General features: G+C 34.4%; 1 protein-coding gene across 1 annotated transcript in view; it reads right to left on the bottom strand.

Moving 5' to 3' along the window:
* HMCN1 (hemicentin 1) overlaps nt 1-19,577 on the bottom strand; it is a 455,102-nt gene that overhangs the window by 266,795 nt on the left and 168,730 nt on the right. Inside the window, exons 5-6 of the mRNA XM_015121897.3 lie at nt 12,034-12,205; nt 9,407-9,513 (exon numbers count right to left, since the gene is read on the bottom strand). Of these exons, the coding sequence (XP_014977383.3) occupies nt 9,407-9,513; nt 12,034-12,205 (279 nt within the window). The remainder of the gene's footprint in view (nt 1-9,406; nt 9,514-12,033; nt 12,206-19,577) is intronic.

The following is a 19,577-nucleotide window of genomic DNA, read 5'->3' as shown; positions in this document are numbered from 1 at the left end:
TGTTGCTATATTCTTAGCATAAATGATGCAGCTAGTTACTATGGCTCATTTGCATAAAGGTTACAAAAGATTATATGTGTAAGTGTAGGGATCTTAGTACCACCCTTATTCCATTATTTCTCAATGAATACATTATGAATTCCACATAATAAATTTAAAAAGGAAACTATCAATTTTAAATCAGGGATTCCCCATAGGGTTATACAAAACTTTGGTAATTCTAATGTCAATTTCTTTAGATAATGTAGAGCTTTATCAAAGACACTATCACCTACTAATTTCATGTAAGTCAATCAGAATGTTTGATATTACAATGAGTTAATTTTTATTTTTTCACTAACATCATATATCACTGTTAGTTGCCTTGCTCCTCAGAAAGTCCCTTATGATGAAACAGCTGTTGAGGTTACTAAGGACAAATTTAACACGTAATTTTCCAAATGCCTGCTATCAAGTGCTAATCATCTGCCAAGTGTTCTATGCATAAATCAACTAACAAAGGTGGTTTTTAAAAATGTGGTGCTTAATAGCTGAGTGAAAAAAAACCCAGAAATTATACAGATGTTTGAAAATATGCTAACCTCTACTACTAAATAACATGTTAAAGCAGATTTGATGAACAGGGAGCCCCTTATAAATTATATAAAATTAATGTAATATAAATTAACTTTGATCCTTCAAAGACCACACCAAGTAATAAAGTATGCAAAAGTAAGAATATAGGTTTACTATTCTCTGAACAAATATGAAGAGTATATTGCTCTGCTAAAATATGAAGAGTAACAAATAACAAAATATCTTAATTTCATGTGTCTATACTATACTGTAGACAGTGAGAATGTCCTCGATGAATTTAAAAGTGTTTGTAAATAAAAGATATCTTCAAGTGAGTCCATTTTTATATGCAATTAATACAACTCTGGGCTAATCAGGGTAATGGAAACAAAGGACATCCCAAATAAACTAACACTGTGGTTAAAATATACAATAAAAAGAAAAAAAAATGAGCTAATTTAAAGTTTTTAAAATAGTTTAGTATTAAAATAGCCTCTGATGTTAATTCATGCATTTATCATTATTTAATTATTCTCTTAAAAGAATTCTAATACTTGAACAGTATTTTAGGCACACTAAACACCACATAAATTTCTTCATGGGAAAGCACCAATAGTTTGATATCTATTAAAGTAAGCTATTGTTTTCATCTCTTTCTTATCTAAGCTCCCTTTAAAAAACATTAGTGTAAAAGAAACAGGTTTTATGTATAATGAGGGTATAACCCACCAATAAATGGAAAAGGGAGGAGAAAAAAGCACTAACATGCACAAAATGCACACACTCTATATAAAGCTTCATTTTTTATACAAATTCTCACTTTTAATCCTCACAAAAGTCCCCGTGAGAGAGTATTATTATCACCTTCACTTCATGGATCAGAGAGGTTAAGTGACTTGCTCAAAGTAACAGATACAGCAGGTGGCAAAGCTGGAGTCTGAACTCGGTGAAGCTCCAGAAACCAAACTCTACAGCTACCCCATGCGTTTCTCATGATGATCTCAATGAATTTAATTATGCTGGTTTGAGGGTAAATGTTGAAATATGCTGAACTGCTTTACACAATAGGAGGAGAGTTATATGGAACTTCTGGGACTATCCAGAAGAAAGAAGCAGAGAAATGTAATGGGGAGGCGAGGGGGTGGTGGCCAAGGAAAGAGCAGGAAAAGCATAAGGTGCTTTATGACATAGACCCCAAATCTACAAGCAAATCTACCAAATTCACAAAATGCTTGCTATTGATAGATTTCTTTTGATATTTTGAAGGGGCTGAGTTTTGCCCTACATCAAAGTACAAAAGGTTATAATCAACACAAATAATCAGAAGGCAATGAGACCATAAGCAAGAAAGCTTTCAGGAAACTGCAGGAGTGTTGGGAGAAGACTTTGGAGTCTCGTGAGTTACGAACCTGATGAGGTTACAGGAGAACTAAATGACATGAAGGTCTTGGAGGGGCAAAGAAAACTAAGCTAATTCTGTAACTGAGTCAAGCAAAGAGGAGGTCCAGCCGTATTTTTTCCCTTCCCTTCTCTTCCAAATTATTTTGGCCATTTTAATACATTTTTAATAAATGTAATAAAATTATATAAATATATGTCATAAAATTAGTGAGGTCAAAATTACTGTCTTAATGTCTTTCTATTTGGTCTTTTATATCATCTAGATTCAACCTGTGGGTTATATTAAAATTAGAATATGGCTCCAAAAAGCACCTTTCCACTACATAATGTCTTGAACTTTTACTCCTGCAGAGTTACCCTAACCTCATGGCTTCTGTAGATAAGAGGGTAATCTAGCAGCAGCATTCAGGCTCAGAGCATAACAGGAAACTTTCTAGATATCAGATGTTGAACAGGATTTATCTGAGCTAGGAAGAGTTGTGTTTCAAAGTCAATTTATTCATAAAATTTCTAAACGTACATAATGAGCCACATTACTCCTCTCAATGAGTAGCATCACGTTCATTAAGTTGTGAAGGGGTCTGAGTCAGGAATACACAGGCTGCTGCAGTGTGAGCGGATGTGAGGTAAGGTCACGGTATGGCAAAGACGAGGTTACACTAGATGTGATAGTTAAAATTAGGTATCAACTTGATTGGATTGAAGGATACCTAGAGAGCTGGTAAAGTATTCTTTCTGGGTGCATCTGTGAGGGTGTTGCCAAAGGAGACTGACATTTGAGTCAATGTACTGGGGGAGGAAGACCCCCCTCAATGTGGGTGGGCACTATCTAGTTGGCTGCCAGCACGACTGGAACAAAGCAAGTGGAAGAAGGTGGGATAAGCTGGCTTGCTGAGTCTTCTGGCTTTTGCCTTTCTCCCATGATGGATGCTTTCTTCCATTCCTCCTGCCCTTGGACAACAGACTCCAGGTTCTTCGGCCTTTGGACTCTTGGACTTACACCACTGAGTCCAAGGGGCTCTCAGGCCTTTGGTCACAGACTCAAGGCATCACTGTTGGCTTCCCTGCTTTTGAGGGTTTTGGACATGGACTGAGTCACTACTGGCTTCTTTCTTCCCCAGCTTGCAGATGGCCTATTGTGGGACTTTGACTTGAGATTGTGTGAGCCAGTTCTTCCTAATAAGCTCCCTTTCATATATGTATGTATCCTATTATTTCTGTCCTTCTGGAGAACCCTCATACAGAGATACATATTGGTATCCTAAAGTTGTAAATAGGTAGCCTTGACCTACAATGCAGTAAGGGAAAAGAAGGAGCAGAGTGAACCAGAGTCTAGGTTTCTGAATTGGAGTGAGACTACCAAGAATGAAGGAGCAGGACAGGCTGAAGGACAATGGAACAAGCACCATGGAGAGCTCCAGCGGAAAATTACTTGCTCCTCTGAGATCTCAGCTCAGATCTTCCTGGTCAGCTCTACTGCAGATGGATTTACTTCTTAGTTTAAAGGCAAAGGCCTGTTAAATGCCTGCCTACATTGAAAGTCCCTTCAAGGCAGTAACTATTTCATATTCATCACCACAGAAGGTCACTCAGGAGGCATGTGATAAATGTAGGTTTTGTAGGTTTAATAAATGACATGAAAACCATCCATGCACCTAGTGTTGATGTTTTTTCTTAGATTTTCCTCAGACCAGCTAATGCCATACTCATCAAGAATTCACTAAATGTTTCTAGATGCATTATGCTAAGTATGTTCACACATTATCTCTTAAAACCCTATTATATCCAAAGATAATTTTATGGAACTACAAAGAAACAGAGGCTCAAAAGAATGATATTTATCTAGGTATAGATAGCAACTTAAATGGCAATTATTCCAAGTTCAATGTCTTTCTCAGGTACCTAAGTCTGTGCATGGTATTTTGGAATAACATAATTCCTGGGTAGATTTACACCCTATGGCATATAAAACAATAACATTCTCCAACTATTTCTTTGCCATTCTACATTTCTGAGTACCCTTTCAGTTAGGAAAAGTCAGGTCAGTGAGGTACTAATAAATTCCTCTCTAACAAAAAAAACCCTAATTTTTGTCATTTTTCAATTTCTGTGGTGTAAATGTTCCCATCATAGCTGATTGCTAGCTCCCAACATGATGTTGCTGAACACAGAGCTAGAAGAGAAATGTATCATTGACTCTCCATGAGTCGTTATGAGCCAGTTCTAGTATACCATTAGGCCACAATAACAGCTTGCCTACTGGGTAATAAGGGAGTGAAATGTGTCGCTTCTGGGATGAGACAAAAGTAACAAATTTCTTTTTATTTATTCACTGCCACATCCTCCAGGTTTTTCCCTCATTAAGTGACTGAAGATGCTGCATGTTCTAAATTATGGTAGAGCCACCATCAGCTTGGGTTCCTGAGTGACTGTGAAGCAGAATACTCTACCAGACCCCATGGAACACAGAACATTAGTGAGGAATTAACCTTCTTGTACTAAGCCAGTGAGAATTCCTCCTAGCACTAAATATGAAACCTTACCTTTTATAAATTGAATTAAAATTTGATTGATAGAGATGGTTTTTCTCTCTCCAACAGAGTTTCAATGTTTTATAAAATGGTAAATGTGCCCAAAGTAAGACAAACACAAAAACTAAAGAAAAATTCAAGTATATATGCATTAAAGGAAAGTAAAGATACAATGTATGATTTACATATATTCAAAAGAATAACTAATTAACCTGTCAGAATTCATGTGCCAACATTATTAGCAACAACTAATTCATGAATCAGAAACTGCTGAAGCACTTTACCAATATCTCATTTAACCATGACAATATTGAGTAGCCATTATTTTACCCCACTTTCCTCAGACTTAGAGACGTTAAGTAATTTCTCCACGAACAAAAAGACATTAAGTAATGAATCTTGAATTCAAATAGATGTCCACCTCTTTTCAAAATTTGCTCTTAAGTTTTAAATTCTTTCCAAATTAAAGAATAGATGGTTCCAATAAAATATTTATTAAGAACCTACTGTGAGGTGGGCATTGTGTCAGACAAAGACACAATCATGGAAGCTAGATTTAAATACCATTATTTTGTTGGGCATTATGCGCTTGGAGAAATGTGTGATAAGGAAATGTATTCAAAACATAAATTCTGCTTAAATACACACACACACACATATATGCACACACATATGCATATAAATTTACATATACCCAAGTGCATGTGTACCTAAGTGTACACATATCTTTTTTATAAAGGAAGCATTCTATTTAGTTGACAGTCTGATATTGACAGGCCAAAAAACTGGAAAATTATCCAGGAAAAATCTATTATCAAACATTCCCCTGACCCAAAACACTAATGCTACACCTAATCTATTTACTTAACACACCTTGTATAAACTACAGGCTTATTCATAAGAGTCACCAGGAAAGACTAATAGGAGGCCAGCATAATAATCTTCATGTGTGGTCCTTTCAGACTTGAGGTTGATTTAATTATGATTCCTAAACAAGCTTATGCCACTTGAGTAGGATTTTTAAAATATCCTTACCCTGTAGAAAATGCATTAGTAGGCTCTGGCTACCAACGTAACTATCCAAAACCAAAATATTTCTACTAGTCTCAGAATCTCAGTATAATTATGTGGTTGGGTACACGCCTTTCTGTACTTGGGAGATTATCTAAAGACAGTTTATCCAAATATACTTAATAGAAACATATCCCAGGGGATATGTTAAATTAAATGATCACACTGATGATCCTAGACTAATATAAACATTTGTACTACCTAAACCCATTGGGTGCTGACAATTATCTAATGTCTTTGCAGGGAGTTTCCTTTAAAAAGCAGAGGACAAAATTTGGCTCAAGAGTTTCTGTGGTTACATTCTAATACTCTATATTAGTTGCTGAATGGAAAAAACATATTGCTTCTCAGAAATAAGATCCATGATCTGTAGCTTTCCTACAAATGGAAATTTAGGAGCATAAAACAATCTTCTCTTCTGTTTTTAATAAAACTTTATGTTATTTCCAGTTACTTCTTTTTAACATGCTTTACTTGCATCAGAGGAAACCTAAAACATTTGAGTGTTTATGTGAATTATACAAATGAGTTGACTCATTATCTCTGCTTAGTGAAAGTGCCCTAAGACGGAACAGTAAAGTACTTACCAGAAAAATCACAAAAGAAAAGAAACTGCCACTCTCTTATCATTTTAAATCGTTAAACGTATTAGTGTTCCATGCTAGCACCTCCACTATAGGCTAACTAAACCAGTTCTTCTGCCTACTTCCCTGGATATCCTCAGAATAAATGTATTAATTTTTATTCATAAATATTTATGTAGTTCTTTCTCAGGCACTGTGGCATATACTAGTGGCAAAATCTGATCTATAGAAAAAGAGAGACAGAAAATATTTATAGAAATAAAAATGACAAGGGAGAAATTAATCCAAAAGGGAAGCGCAGAAAAATTTAATAGAAAGCCAGAGAGAAAAGAGCATTTTAAGGAAAAAAAATCTGACAAAGTTTGATGAAAGTTTTGTTATTTGAGGTGAACTCTGTGGGATAGTTATAAGTCAGAATGGAAGAAAAGGCATTATAAAGGGAAGGAAAAGCTTGGAAGAAAGCATGGGGTAAGAGAATGTGGTGGGGGGAGAGAGACAGTACAAAATTATATATGATAAGAATGTGAAAACAAGTGATAGAAGATAACTAGAAAGACTGGCTTAAGGCTCAATTGGGTGGTCCTTGAATACCGTGGTAATGTTGAGTAATAGATCGTTCTCCATATTTTCACATACAAAAACTGTATGTGAAACATTCAAAAAGCCACTATTAATTTTAGTGATAGAGCAGATCTTTTCCAGATAGTCGAGCGCATGGGAGATAGCACCAGGGATACACTATCTAATCTCAGACATTTCCCATCTTGAGAAAGTGCACATGTAAAACATTTATCATTCATCAGACATCCAAAAGGGAAATCCAAAGTCAACAGATTTTATGTCATCAGATTCAGTTCAATTTCCTTTGCATCAACCTGATACATTCTTTTGGTATTTCATATAGAAGCAAAATAAGTTTATTATTTTTCAGTTTCATTATAATGCTTACTCTTTGTTTTCTTATTGTAAGCACTAATCCTACACTAGAAATACTGTAAATCAGAGCTGGAGGCTCTTTTGGTGAGGGCTAGATAAAAATTTAAGATAAAATGATAATAGATACTGTGTCTTTTTATTGTTCCCTTAATTATAGGAGACTGAGCTTAGAGACTTGTCTAAACAGAGTTCTCGTCACCTCCTCACCTGATCAAAGCCTCTGCTCACTCATAAAACTAATCCTCATTACTTCTCTGTTCTAATTATCAATTAAAATGTGCTTCATGTCCATTAAGTAAGTAGCACAGAACATGGCCAAGAGCAGTCAGTAAATGTTTATTGAATGGATGACTGAATGAATACTTGTGTGAGGCACAAGGTAAAATAACAGACATGCAATATCCCTCCTCTAGGCAAGAGTTTTACTAGAGGAAATACCACTGGTAGCAATCCAAATCACCTGGAAATAGGTACAAGTACTGCACAATAAATTGCTACTAACATGGAAGAATGGCATCACGTGCATGTATTTCACAGTCAATAATGGATTACTTAAGGCCAATATTCAGAAAGCAAGAAAAAATTATTCCAGTGGACTTGCTAGCTCAAGATACTGTTGGCTAAGTCATGCTTAAATTAAAGTATTTGAGGGATGAAGAGACTCGACACTTGTAATTCCTTCCTACTGTGGTCACAAAAAGTCAGACTCAATGCTAGTGATATTTTTGGCAAGTTAGTCAAAATAACCATTACATAAAATTTGGCCACATTTATTTAAAACATTGTAGCAGCAAAACAATTCGTCAATCTAATACACTCAATAAATACTAGGCACTATGTGCAAGGAACTGGGTGGAAAAAAACAGGCAGGTAGGGTCGTTTCTGGCCCATTCATTAAGAAATTACCAGATTTTCTTTCACATGCCTTTTCACCTATACCCTTATATTATCCACCTTGAAATAATCTATACAAGAGTTTCTATTTTTCCTGCAGGGCTTAGAGTTCTGAGAATAAAAAACTAGTATCTTAGGATTTGAATCGATTTACAAGATAAACATTCATTCTTTAAACTGGGGACATTAATAGAGATATTCTTTTAAAAAAAAAAAACTGGCATGAAAAATGGCTCCTTGAATTTCTACAGTATATCAGCTACACATACTTTCACAGCAGCTCTATCATTTGAATTATGATACCATTAATTCAATTTTTTATGTTAAAAAAAAGACAATGAAAGAGTAAACAATGTACAGGATATCTTCAGAAAGATTCTAGAGCAAGTTGTTTATTTGACAGCTGGAAAGAATGCTAATAGCAAGAGGGGAGATAATGCAGGAACGGGAAGAGGCCCTCAAAGGGTGTGTTTTAAGCCTTTTCCCACAGTGGACACCTGGAGTGTGTTCCCTTCAGGTGCTAATAGCTGCTCCTGAGGGGTGTTAATTCCTCAGCAGAACAACCTTTTCCTGTTCTAGGAAAAAACCTCTGAAGACACAGAAATGCAGATACTAGATCGGGAAGTACGCTGAAAAGCCTGAGAAATATGGGCAAGTCACTCAGGGCATCCGCCACAGTGGGACACACACAGAATCTGCGGCAGAACTAGATCTCTGATTTATGGTATCTTAAATTTTGAGTGTATCTTTTTCCTCCATACTGCCAAAATACAATGCTTTCTTAAAGGAAATATATACCACTTAAGTTTAGGATACAAATACCACATTGTGCTAAAGAAAAAAAATGAATAGAAATCCACCAAATAAAAAAAGCCAACACAGCACTTGAATGCTTGCTTTGAAACAGAAACAATACTATTTCAGCTGTATCATATTAATTTAATCCTCAGACCAATTCTGTAAAGTAAAGGACTGTGACTACCATCCCCACATGACAGAGAAGGAAAGCCATGCACAGAGAAGTTCTGTTCCCCAGGCAGTGCAGCTGTGAAGGCGTGGTGTTAAGATCCAAACCCAGGCAGTTTCACAACACAGCCTATGGCTCTAACCGTTATTCTCTGTTGGCTCCATCTCTGATTATTTTGTAAGCATGAAGTAGATAATAAAATAAATCTACAGATTTGATGATAGGAAAACTATCTGAGAATTGTAAGTGTATCGTGTGGCAATGATGATGTTCATGGTCCTCAAACTGAAAACTACCAAATTCATGTGATCAAGACACCTCCTACAAACACCTATGTACATTGCTTTTTATTACAAGCACTCTCCACGATAGCAAGAGTTTATGTTTAAAAAAACCACTGTGTATACTTCATGAAACATGCCAACTTCAAAATAAAATAATAAACAAACTTTGTGAAGTAACAGTACCTTCACTGTCCACATTCCAGCCTCTGGCTCTTTCACATTCACTACTTTGGCAGAGTTATGGATATTTAATAGCTCATTCAGGCCAAATCCCTTTTTGATCAGCTTCCCTGAAAGACAGAACGTAAAGGTAACAAGCACAATCCTTCTCTCAGCTATGTATATTAGCTAATTTAACACTACACAAAACTAAGAGCATGATCAAATTTCAAATAACACTGGCACATGTTTTACTAAAGTGTGCTGCAAACTAACCCAAAGAGCCTTTATTTTCTATACTGTGGCTAAAACACATTCAATTTCCAGTATCTATGACCTGATTGACACTTATACCCATAACTCAAAACATTATTTTATTTATTTCTAAAATATACTTAATTTTAGGGTGTCCGGGCATTAGAAACTGAAATAACAGATTACTATTTGTTATGCTGATTTGATCATCAAATGAGAATAACAATTAGCAGACTGTAATCATATTTCCGAAGCCAGCCTAAATAGTAACTACTACGGTTACCAAAAAAGTTACACAGAGTCACTAGAGATATTTAGATTAAATAGATGGCAAACACAGCAAACCAGAATAAATGTCATTCTGGAGAGCAATCAAAGTATTACTAACATGAGAGCCCTGGGCATCTTTACACAAAGTGTAAAACCTTAACCGGTTTCCCATGAAGCACAGGAGAAGGCTTTTATCTGTCATAGGAATAATTAAAGGAGGCAGTGTAATGAAGTAGCACGATACCATCGCCTACTGACCTGACATTTATCTAAAGTGTCCAATAGTTGGAACTTAGAAGAGAGGAAAAGCAAATTTGGAATTAAGCCACAGTTCAGTTTTTCACCTCACTCTTGACTTTCCCATGGACTACTTCTCTAGTTATATAAAGAAATAAGTTAGGCCAGGTGTGGTGGCTCATGCCTGTAATCCCAACACTCTGGGAGGCTGAGGTGGGCAGATCACAAGGTAAGGATTTCGAAAACAGCCTGACCAACATGGTGAAACTCCGTCTCTACTAAAAATACAAAAATTAGCCAGGTGTGGTGGTGTGCACCTGTAATCCCAGCTACTCAGGAGGCTGAGGCAGGAGAATCACTTGAACCCAGGAGGCGGAGGTTGCAATGAGCTGAGGTCATGCTACTGCACTCCAGCCTGGGCAACAGAGCAAGACGCCATGTCAAAAAAGAAAAAAGAAAGAAAAAGAAGAAAAAGAAAGAGAAAGAAAGAAAGGAAGGAAGGAAGGAAGGAAGGAAGGAAGGAAGGAAGGAAGGAAGGAAGGAAGGAAGGAAAAGAAAGAAAGAAAAAGAAAGAAAGAAAAAGAAAGAAAGAAAGAAAGAAAGAAAGAAAGAAAGAAAGAAAGAAAGAAAGAAAGAAAGAAAGAAAGAAAAGAAAGAAAGAAAAGAAAGAAAGAAAGAAAGAAAGAAAGAAAGAAAGAAAGAAAGAAAGAAAGAAAGAAAGAAAGAAAGAAAGAAAGAAAGAGAAAGAAAGGAAGGAAGGAAGGAAGGAAGGAAGGAAGGAAGGAAGGAAGGAAGGAAGGAAGGAAGGAGGGAGGGAGGAAAGAAGGAAAGAAAGAAGTTATAAGCATCCTATGTTTGAATCAAAAGTTTTACAATCATTGTATGCCCAATGACTTTTTAAAGTAGTAGAAAAATAATGCAATGGGTACAGGTACTCTGAGTCTCCAGGTAGTAGAAAACACAACTCTTTCCTCGGTAACATGGATGTTATTGGAGTAGAATGCTACTTCAACAGGAAAATCCATTTATAAGGTCAAACTTGTAGAAGTCTTGAGAAAGACATTGTATTTGTCTTGTAAATTTTAATGTGTTTGTGGCCTCTGAGAACAATTTCATAGGTTGTTTTCTTTTGGAAATTAGTTATTTTCTTCTAAGACAAAGTAAGAAAACCAGTTATCCTCCTCTCTATTTATAAATACAGAGAAAAAATACACAAATAAAGCCATGGTGGAAATATAACTATTTTGCAAATATTAGGTTAAAAAATTTCTAAATGAAAATGTTAAGAAAAGATTAAAGATTTCTGTCTTTACTAGATTGCTATTAGATGTAAATCTTATTGTAGTTATCAACTAGCAATTGTACCAAACAAATCATATGGTTATAAAATATACTTAAGTAAAGAGGCAAAGTGAATTAAAAGTTCCCTTTACTAAGAATATAAATTTGGTTTTTAACAAATATCTTCTGTAAAATTAAAATTTATCAAGAAAATAATAGAGTGGAAAATTAGTTATTTTAAGAGTTATTCGGTGTGAGTCATTTAGTAAAATACTGAATTTGACAGAATAAGTTACTGTAAAATATCTCCTCATATAAACTTTCAGGTTTTATTTAAATATTTTTATTTTGTATCATTTAAATATAATTAATTTACTAAATGTGATCTGCTTAAATATGAGAAGTTTTACCTTTTTGGATCTCATGCTAATTCAACAATAGCTAGCACTTTCAAAATGTTACATTTTTTAAACACCTTCCTTAGCCACATCCGAATTTATTGAATTTATTCATGAAGTTGGCATTAACTTGACAAAAACAAGTGTGTGAAAAGTATTTTACCCTCTATGTATTTTGTATTTTATTATGTGATGGTTGATATATCTCACCTAAAGGATTGCGAATTTCAATCACTGGAGAAGGTCCACTCAAAGACACAGTGACCTCTTTTAGGCTGGGATCAAAAGGAATTCTCCAAGTATTTACAGCCTGTTCCAAATGATCTGTGGATAAGAGGTGAACTTTGGAGGCCTGTACTGCTTCTTCTACCCATTTTAATACCTATAAGAGAAAAAGAGAAGTGTAAGTGTTATCAGAAAACATTCGCAGTTTTATATCATTGCTGTTTCAGGTACTTTGGGTAATCAAATGACTCCGGCACATCCTGGACTAGTGTGAAATTTATTTCAGTCATTACTGAAGATAGGACTCTTTCTAATTCTGGTTAGTGTAGATTCAAAACAAAATGCTGGTTTAACCCATGTTCAAATTTCAAGTTTTCTATCTTGAATAATACATTCGAAATGAGACTACAAAATCAGTGAGGGGAGACACGCAGAGATATTACTGACAGTTTGCTATGTCTCAAGAGATAAGAACCTATTTAAAAACACAGTAGTGCTAACATGTGCAATCCCTTCTTCTATTCTTTCTTTCCAGATTTTATTTCTTCCAGATGCAATTTGTAAAAGAAACCCACTTAGCAAATTATCAAATCCAATTTAACTAAATTGGGCATATTAATTATTGTATTATACTGTAATTACATATAGTGTATTATATTACAGCATACTAATTATAGAAAAATAATTGCAATGTCACTAAAATAGTCATTTTTATAATAAAGTGAATAAGTAACAATATAATGGGAAAAGCACTGCATTAAAGAGAATAGAAAAATATTTCAGGTTAGGATTTAATACCAAGTAGTGTATTCTTGAAAAATAGTCTTTAAAAATCATTAAGAAACTGGGTTATAAAAAGGTGTTAATGCCTCATTGTGAACAAGAAAAACTTTGAATCCATAGAAAGTTTCTGTACTAACAAAGACAATTTCCCTTTAGACAAATACTGCATGTCTGTACAGGTACTCCTTGGATGATCTTACAATTTTAAGTCACGATAACCTTTGATCACCTCATCTTTCTCTGGTTTATGTATCCCTTAAGACTGCTTATCACTATGAAAATTTTCTTTTGTAATGAGGCATAAGACACTGAACAGAGCTGGAGAGTAAGCTAAAGTCAAGCTATTAATGATTAAACAAAAACATTTTTTGAAATTTCAGTATAGGTGGTCACATATCAAGTAACCAAGCAATAAATACTGTGCAACATTTTTATTTTCTGTGAAAAGTATTCTTTTATTGTTTTTCCTTTTCTTTCCCTCTAAGGATAAGGGAAGCATCTAAGACTTATCACATAACAATATGAAGCAATCACATTCATCATAAAATAAATGTTTATTGTTCAAGATACTTTTCCAGGTACTAAGTATTGATTACCACATTTTTAGTCATTAGGACTCAGATTTCCCGAATGTTTTGCATTTCTTATATTTTTCATAAAAATTCCTGTCCTTGCTCCAGTATCAAAAACTGTATCTCCTATTTCTTTGTGTATCCAAAACAAAGTATTGTGCTCTATACATGATAAAGGTGTGTATATACTAATGTCAATGAAACTAGTCATAATGGTAATAATACTTATGTTCTTATTAAATAAAAGAAATTCATAATACAAGAAATGCTGTTGAAAAAATGTACATAAAATGCCCTCACAGTACTTCCACACAGTAATGCCACATCACAGTGTTTTCACAGTCCACATACTTATATAATCTTAGCTTTCTCCCTCCCCAGCTAAATTCCCTTCCCTTCCCCTAGTTGTTTTGGCCATTGCTGAAGTGTTTCAGCAATGACTTCACAGGCAAAGTAAAGTAATCTGACTATGAAAGACAGAAAAGTTTTCTGTAAATAACGAAAGAGGCAAATTCAAACCAGACAGAAGAGAGAATCTGAGCAAGAACACTGAGACAGAGACAGAAGTAGTCCAAATATGTTGGGAACATGAGTGACTACATCTGGCTGCAGTGAAGTGCTCAGATAAAAAAGAAGATGAGGCTGGAAGTCTGTGTCAGGACCAGACAATGGATGGTAATTTTAAGTCAGGCTATGACATTTGGATTTCATCCTAGAGATCCCATGAAAATGACTAAAGGGCTTCAAGCAGAGGAGTGACACACTGAAATGATATTTTAAAAAGAAAAATCTGTAGTGTCATCACGGATGAATTGAGCAAAAAAACAAAATTTAATACAACTAATTACCCCATAAATCATATGACGTATTTCCCCAAAATTTAACCTTACAAAGAACATGGAATTTTACATATGAAATAAAACATATTTGTTTAATGAAGCAGATGCCATTTTTGAAAAATGGGTTCTTAATGATCTATCATGCTTGAAGAGAAGGGTATGGATTACTCTGCTTATCAAATCCGTCCATATGACTAGAGACCAGACTGACTGTAACTAACATTGACCATACATAGAACACATATTTTAGTAATCAGAGTGTTGACATTTTTATGTCAACATAAAACAAGGCTGTAAGGGTCTGCCTAACTAAAAAAAAAAAAAAGAAAAGAAAAGAAAAGAAAAAAAGAAAGGATTGTTGTTGGTCCTCAGAAAGCATTTGATAAATTTAACTGATAATAATTTTGAGGAAAATGTCTGATATAGAGACTGAAGAGGGCAAAGAAGAGAAATTAAACAAATGGACAGAATATCTGTTTTAAGGACAAGACACATAATCTGGTCATAAATGATTCTCAATAGAAAAGAAAAAAAAAATAGAAAACAAGTACCACTAGGAATTGTGAGATGTTTCAAGTTTAATAATGAAATGAAATGGCATTAATAAAGATGGAAGTCATTTTTTACATACATCCTTCATTAAATTTATAGTCTATGCCTGGGTGGCTCCACAAATATATCTTTCCTTCAAACCCAGTGCAGAGAGGTTATGATATATTGCTGGAAAGCTATCTTGTTGTCTGTTAGTTACACATGAAGGTCCCCAAGTCTTGAGTATTCATAGGAAAATGGAAGCCTTCCTAATTTGGCTGCATGTTTGTGAAGCAAGTGTGTTCAAATGGTACAGAATATAAGCGGGCTTTGGTTTACTCTTAATAATGCTTCCAATTCATCAACATTTATGAGGCTTTCACAAAGGGATTACCATGTATCATAATATTACTTGTTGGGAAAGACATAGTGCAGACTTCTGTCAATAGTCTCAAATCACTTTTTTTTATCCACTTATAAGAAAAATCAAATTGAAAACAGATGAAACTTGTTTTATTAGAAAATACAGATACTACCAATATGTGAATAAAAGTAGATCACTGCAAGCTACAGAATGTACCATAAGTGAGGTTTCTGGCTTCTTAGAGTGCCAGACACAAGAAAATTAAAAATCTCTAATTGTCTAACTATGAGAAATGTTCTCATGAGATTAGAAATCATCCTCTATTATAAAGAAGAAAGAATAAAACTAGAATAATGTGAGAGCCTAAAAATTATGCATTTTTATCAACACAAAAGCTTTTTTAAATCCCTAGATAACTGTTTATACAGTACATTAAAAGTTTTAATGTAAAAATGGTTCTCTGACAATTTGTAACAGTTTATATCTACAAAGGGCCTCCGAGACCATCTAATCCACCTCCTTAATTTGATAGATGAAAAAAACTGATATTTCAGAGTTCTTGTACCTTTAAAACATCTAACAAATTGGATTCTGGCTCAACAGTTATATTTTTACGTAAGTCCCTTGTGTACTCTCATAGTTTAAAGATTTTGCGGTCCATGCTACAACCAATACTTAAAAATATATCTACTCAACTCTAAAATAAGATACAATTACAGTTTTAAAGCACAAAACCAGCACACATTATTATGAATGTTAAGACAGTAGGAATAGAAGTGAAGTCAATTTTTGCATACATATTCATGAACCGAACTTGAAGAATAGCTTTGTTTGGAAGAGCATTTCTTATGTTATGCATTACATCTGAATGAATTTCCCCAGGACATCCTTTGTCTTCCTGGCAAGAAAGGGGAAGTATGGTGAGGTGTTCAATACACTTCTCAATTATGCCTTTATTTGTATTTTGTGGTTGCTGTTGTTACTTTTTATCCATCTTTCCTTCTAAATTGTAAGTTCTATGAGGGCAGAGACCATAGCTGATTTGTTTGCTACTATAGTTCCTGAACCTAATATAGTACATGAAATATAGCAGATTCCTTAATTAAATATGTGTGGGAGGGAGAGATAAAAGAAGAAAGAAAAGGACAAGAGAGAGAGAAAATGGAAGGGAGGGAAGAATTTTAAATCAGGTCTTTACCTGGAGTTAAATGTGTGCTAAAAGACAGTATTTTGGCCCTGTGTGCATTTGTGACAGTCCTTTCTCAGCACTGAATTTTCTGCATTGAAGCTGAATAGTTAAAACCTGTACGCATGGTTTTAAATGTGAACATCACATTGTATTGAATTTTTATTTTATTTAGTTGTTTAGCTTAGGATTTTTAAATGCTGAAAATGTCACATAATTAAGCCAGTTTTTAAGAAATGCAAAAATTCATGCATTTTTCTCAGTCACACTTGATAGAGATTTTTCCAGCTCAGTGATGGTAGAAAGTTGATTAGGTGTAAATGCATCCACCTGACAAGTGAAGCCTGATCTAGAAAAAAAATTGTGTAAAATTAACACTAACACCAGTAAGCACACAGCAGTGCTTATTAGATGTTGGATACTTCTAAAAGTCTTACAATGATCTTCACAACCGCCATTTGCACAGGTACATAGCTACAATTATTTCCATTTTACAGATGAATAAAAACGAGTGAAACATGCCAAAGTTCATAAGACACACAACTAATAAGAAGGCAGCACTTGCCTGTTGGTCCCATAATCTTGTCTTTCACTTTCTATTTTCTGAGTTAGCATTAGGAAAAAAAAATTGACAGTTTTCAAGAGTGAATCTGAAATAATAGCTAGTGAAAAACAAAAATTCAATGCAGGTGTTTTTAAAATGAAATAGCATGCCACACATAATGAATAGATTAGCTGTATATTTTTATCACCATTTTGGCAGCAAATTGTTAAGAGTTACACTATATAAAAATATTAAAGCCTTTAAATCTATATTGTATTTGATATGAAAAAGATTTGCTACTTTTCCAAGACAATCGTTTTGTAGTAAACCCTACATTATAGCAATGGCAGGCTTTACAAACCTCTGACCTGGCTAAGAGAGATGCCCATCTGGATAACCAGTAGAGTCCATCTCTCTGGGTTCAAATTCATTCCTATCCTGCAGTATAGCATGGAACCCATGCTTCCAATTTTGCTTAGAAGTCACTAAGCATTTACTGAGCATCCAGGTGGGAATATGAAGGAGGAATTCAGAGATTTGAATCTGACGTTCATTTGAAAGATTCAGGTCACTGATCTAATGGAATTTAAAGCCATGAATCCCCTTGCAGGCCCTGTCCACAAGAACGTAGACAAAAGAAGATATACATCATCCTGTGAAAATAAACTTAAACATCCACATATAATGGCTCAGAAAAGAGCTTGGGAGCAAGTCTCCCCTTGTTCTGATGCTGGCAAATTTTGGATGATGATATACTCTTTGTACATGTGCCTATAGATGGCAAATGTATCACTTGTGCCAACATAAGTGTTCTAGGCTTCCAAGCAATTAGATTTCTCATGGTAGATGAATGAGCTGGCATTCAGATTTTTATACAGCACTCCTCTAAGTTTAGTTAGTTCAAGTCTATTCCTGAGGATGGATCCACTCAGAGGCTGACAAATCCAGTGTCATGGTTGGTAGATTTAGCAAATCCACCAAAAAATATCACCACTTGAGACTTTTTGAGAGGATCTTCCCCTGATAATATCCATTTATATTACTCTTTGGGTGTTGTGTGCCTATTTAATTTGGAAAAGTCTATAGTGAGTTTTAACAATAGTAAGTGCTCATAAATAAGTGTGGCTGTTGATGTGTTGTATAGCCATAAACGCTCATGCAAAATAAGAAATAATTTACAGGATTTTTTAAAAAAGACTTTCTCCTGGAACTAAACTTTTACTCAGTTTATACAGAGAATATGGGTTGGAGGAGCTTAGAAATTGGAATGGCATTAGAAAATCTGGGCTCAGTGGGGACTCTAGAGGGGATTAGTGAAAAGAGTAACTCTCAATTTCAACTCAGTGAGCACCCAAAACTTGTGTAAAACGTCCACACCTTCTACATGATGAAAGTTTTATAATACACAACAGCTGAAAAAATAAAAGTACACTTTAGACATTTCTGAACAGTGAAATCATTCCTGTTAGTTTTATTTTAAAGTGTCAAGGTATATTTCATTAATTTATCTTCATAAAATTATTGTGTCAGAATTTCAATGTGTTACAAATGAGAGAGGAAATTTAGCTTGCCAGAAAAATGTTTTATTTAAAATAATACAAATATAGAAAATTAACTTTTATCATTCATGTCTCTCACTGAATCTTTTTTTGTTTGCTTGGTTTTTTTGCTTGCTTGTTTCACATTTTTTTTTTCCTTAATCAACTAAATACCTGTCTATTTTAGAATGGCCAAATCTCAGTGAGTTCAGTTGTTCCATTGAAACTTGCTAGTTTTAAAAGGAAAAAAAGCTATAAAAACACACATACATACATTCATATGCATACATACATACACGTAGATATATATATGTACATACATATATGCCAGTTATGGTCTTATCGCTGGCTACCCGGAAAGCAGGAAAAACTTCAAACTATACTTAGGCTATGAGTAACAAAAACAACTCCTAGTTAGGGAGGCACATAAGCATTATTGATATTACAGGCTCCTAGCTGACTTTTTCTCCTCATTCATACCCTTTATTTATTTACCTATCCATATATGCATACACACTCACTCATTTAATAAGGTATGCAGGTATAGTAGTTACATAAAACACTATTGCACATATGTTTGAAATGACTAATCTGGATTCCATGAATGGCTTCAGGGTCATCTATGAAATCCCCAAAATCATTTGCAAAATTATATATATATATATATATATATATATATATATATATATATATGGACACAGTACATGGGAGGAAGGGTCATAGTTTGGTCAGATTTTCAAAGGGAGATGGGAGGGACAGTTTAGAAAACAACTTTACAGAGGTATCCTCTCTTCCATAGAAGTCTTTTACATTTCTAAAACAAAAAAAAAAATTTATAAAAAAAGTATCTGAATATCTTTTTTAAAATAGATAAGTTAGAGCATGAAATAATTCACACTGCAAAGGATTCCTCAATTCATAAGTGGATATAGGCTCCTTCCAAGTTGTTTTTATAGTTATTAAATAAAAAGTTAAGAGAAGAAGAAACTACGAACTAAAGTATTACAGAGTACTAAAATAATTTTTAATTTTTAGTTACTAAGGAAAGTAGATCCTTATATGTTCTAATCTGCTCTTCCCACCACCAACATATACTGGAAGGACATAAAAATACAAAATTGTCTGGTTTATACTTGACATGTAGAAATCCTATTAGTTCCTTATAGCATATA

This window comes from Macaca mulatta, chromosome 1, assembly GCF_049350105.2.
Source record: "Macaca mulatta isolate MMU2019108-1 chromosome 1, T2T-MMU8v2.0, whole genome shotgun sequence".
NCBI classification, from domain to species: Eukaryota; Metazoa; Chordata; class Mammalia; order Primates; family Cercopithecidae; genus Macaca; species Macaca mulatta.
The sequence above is the reverse complement of the archived record's forward strand: the minus strand, read 5'-3'. Positions and strand labels throughout refer to the sequence as shown.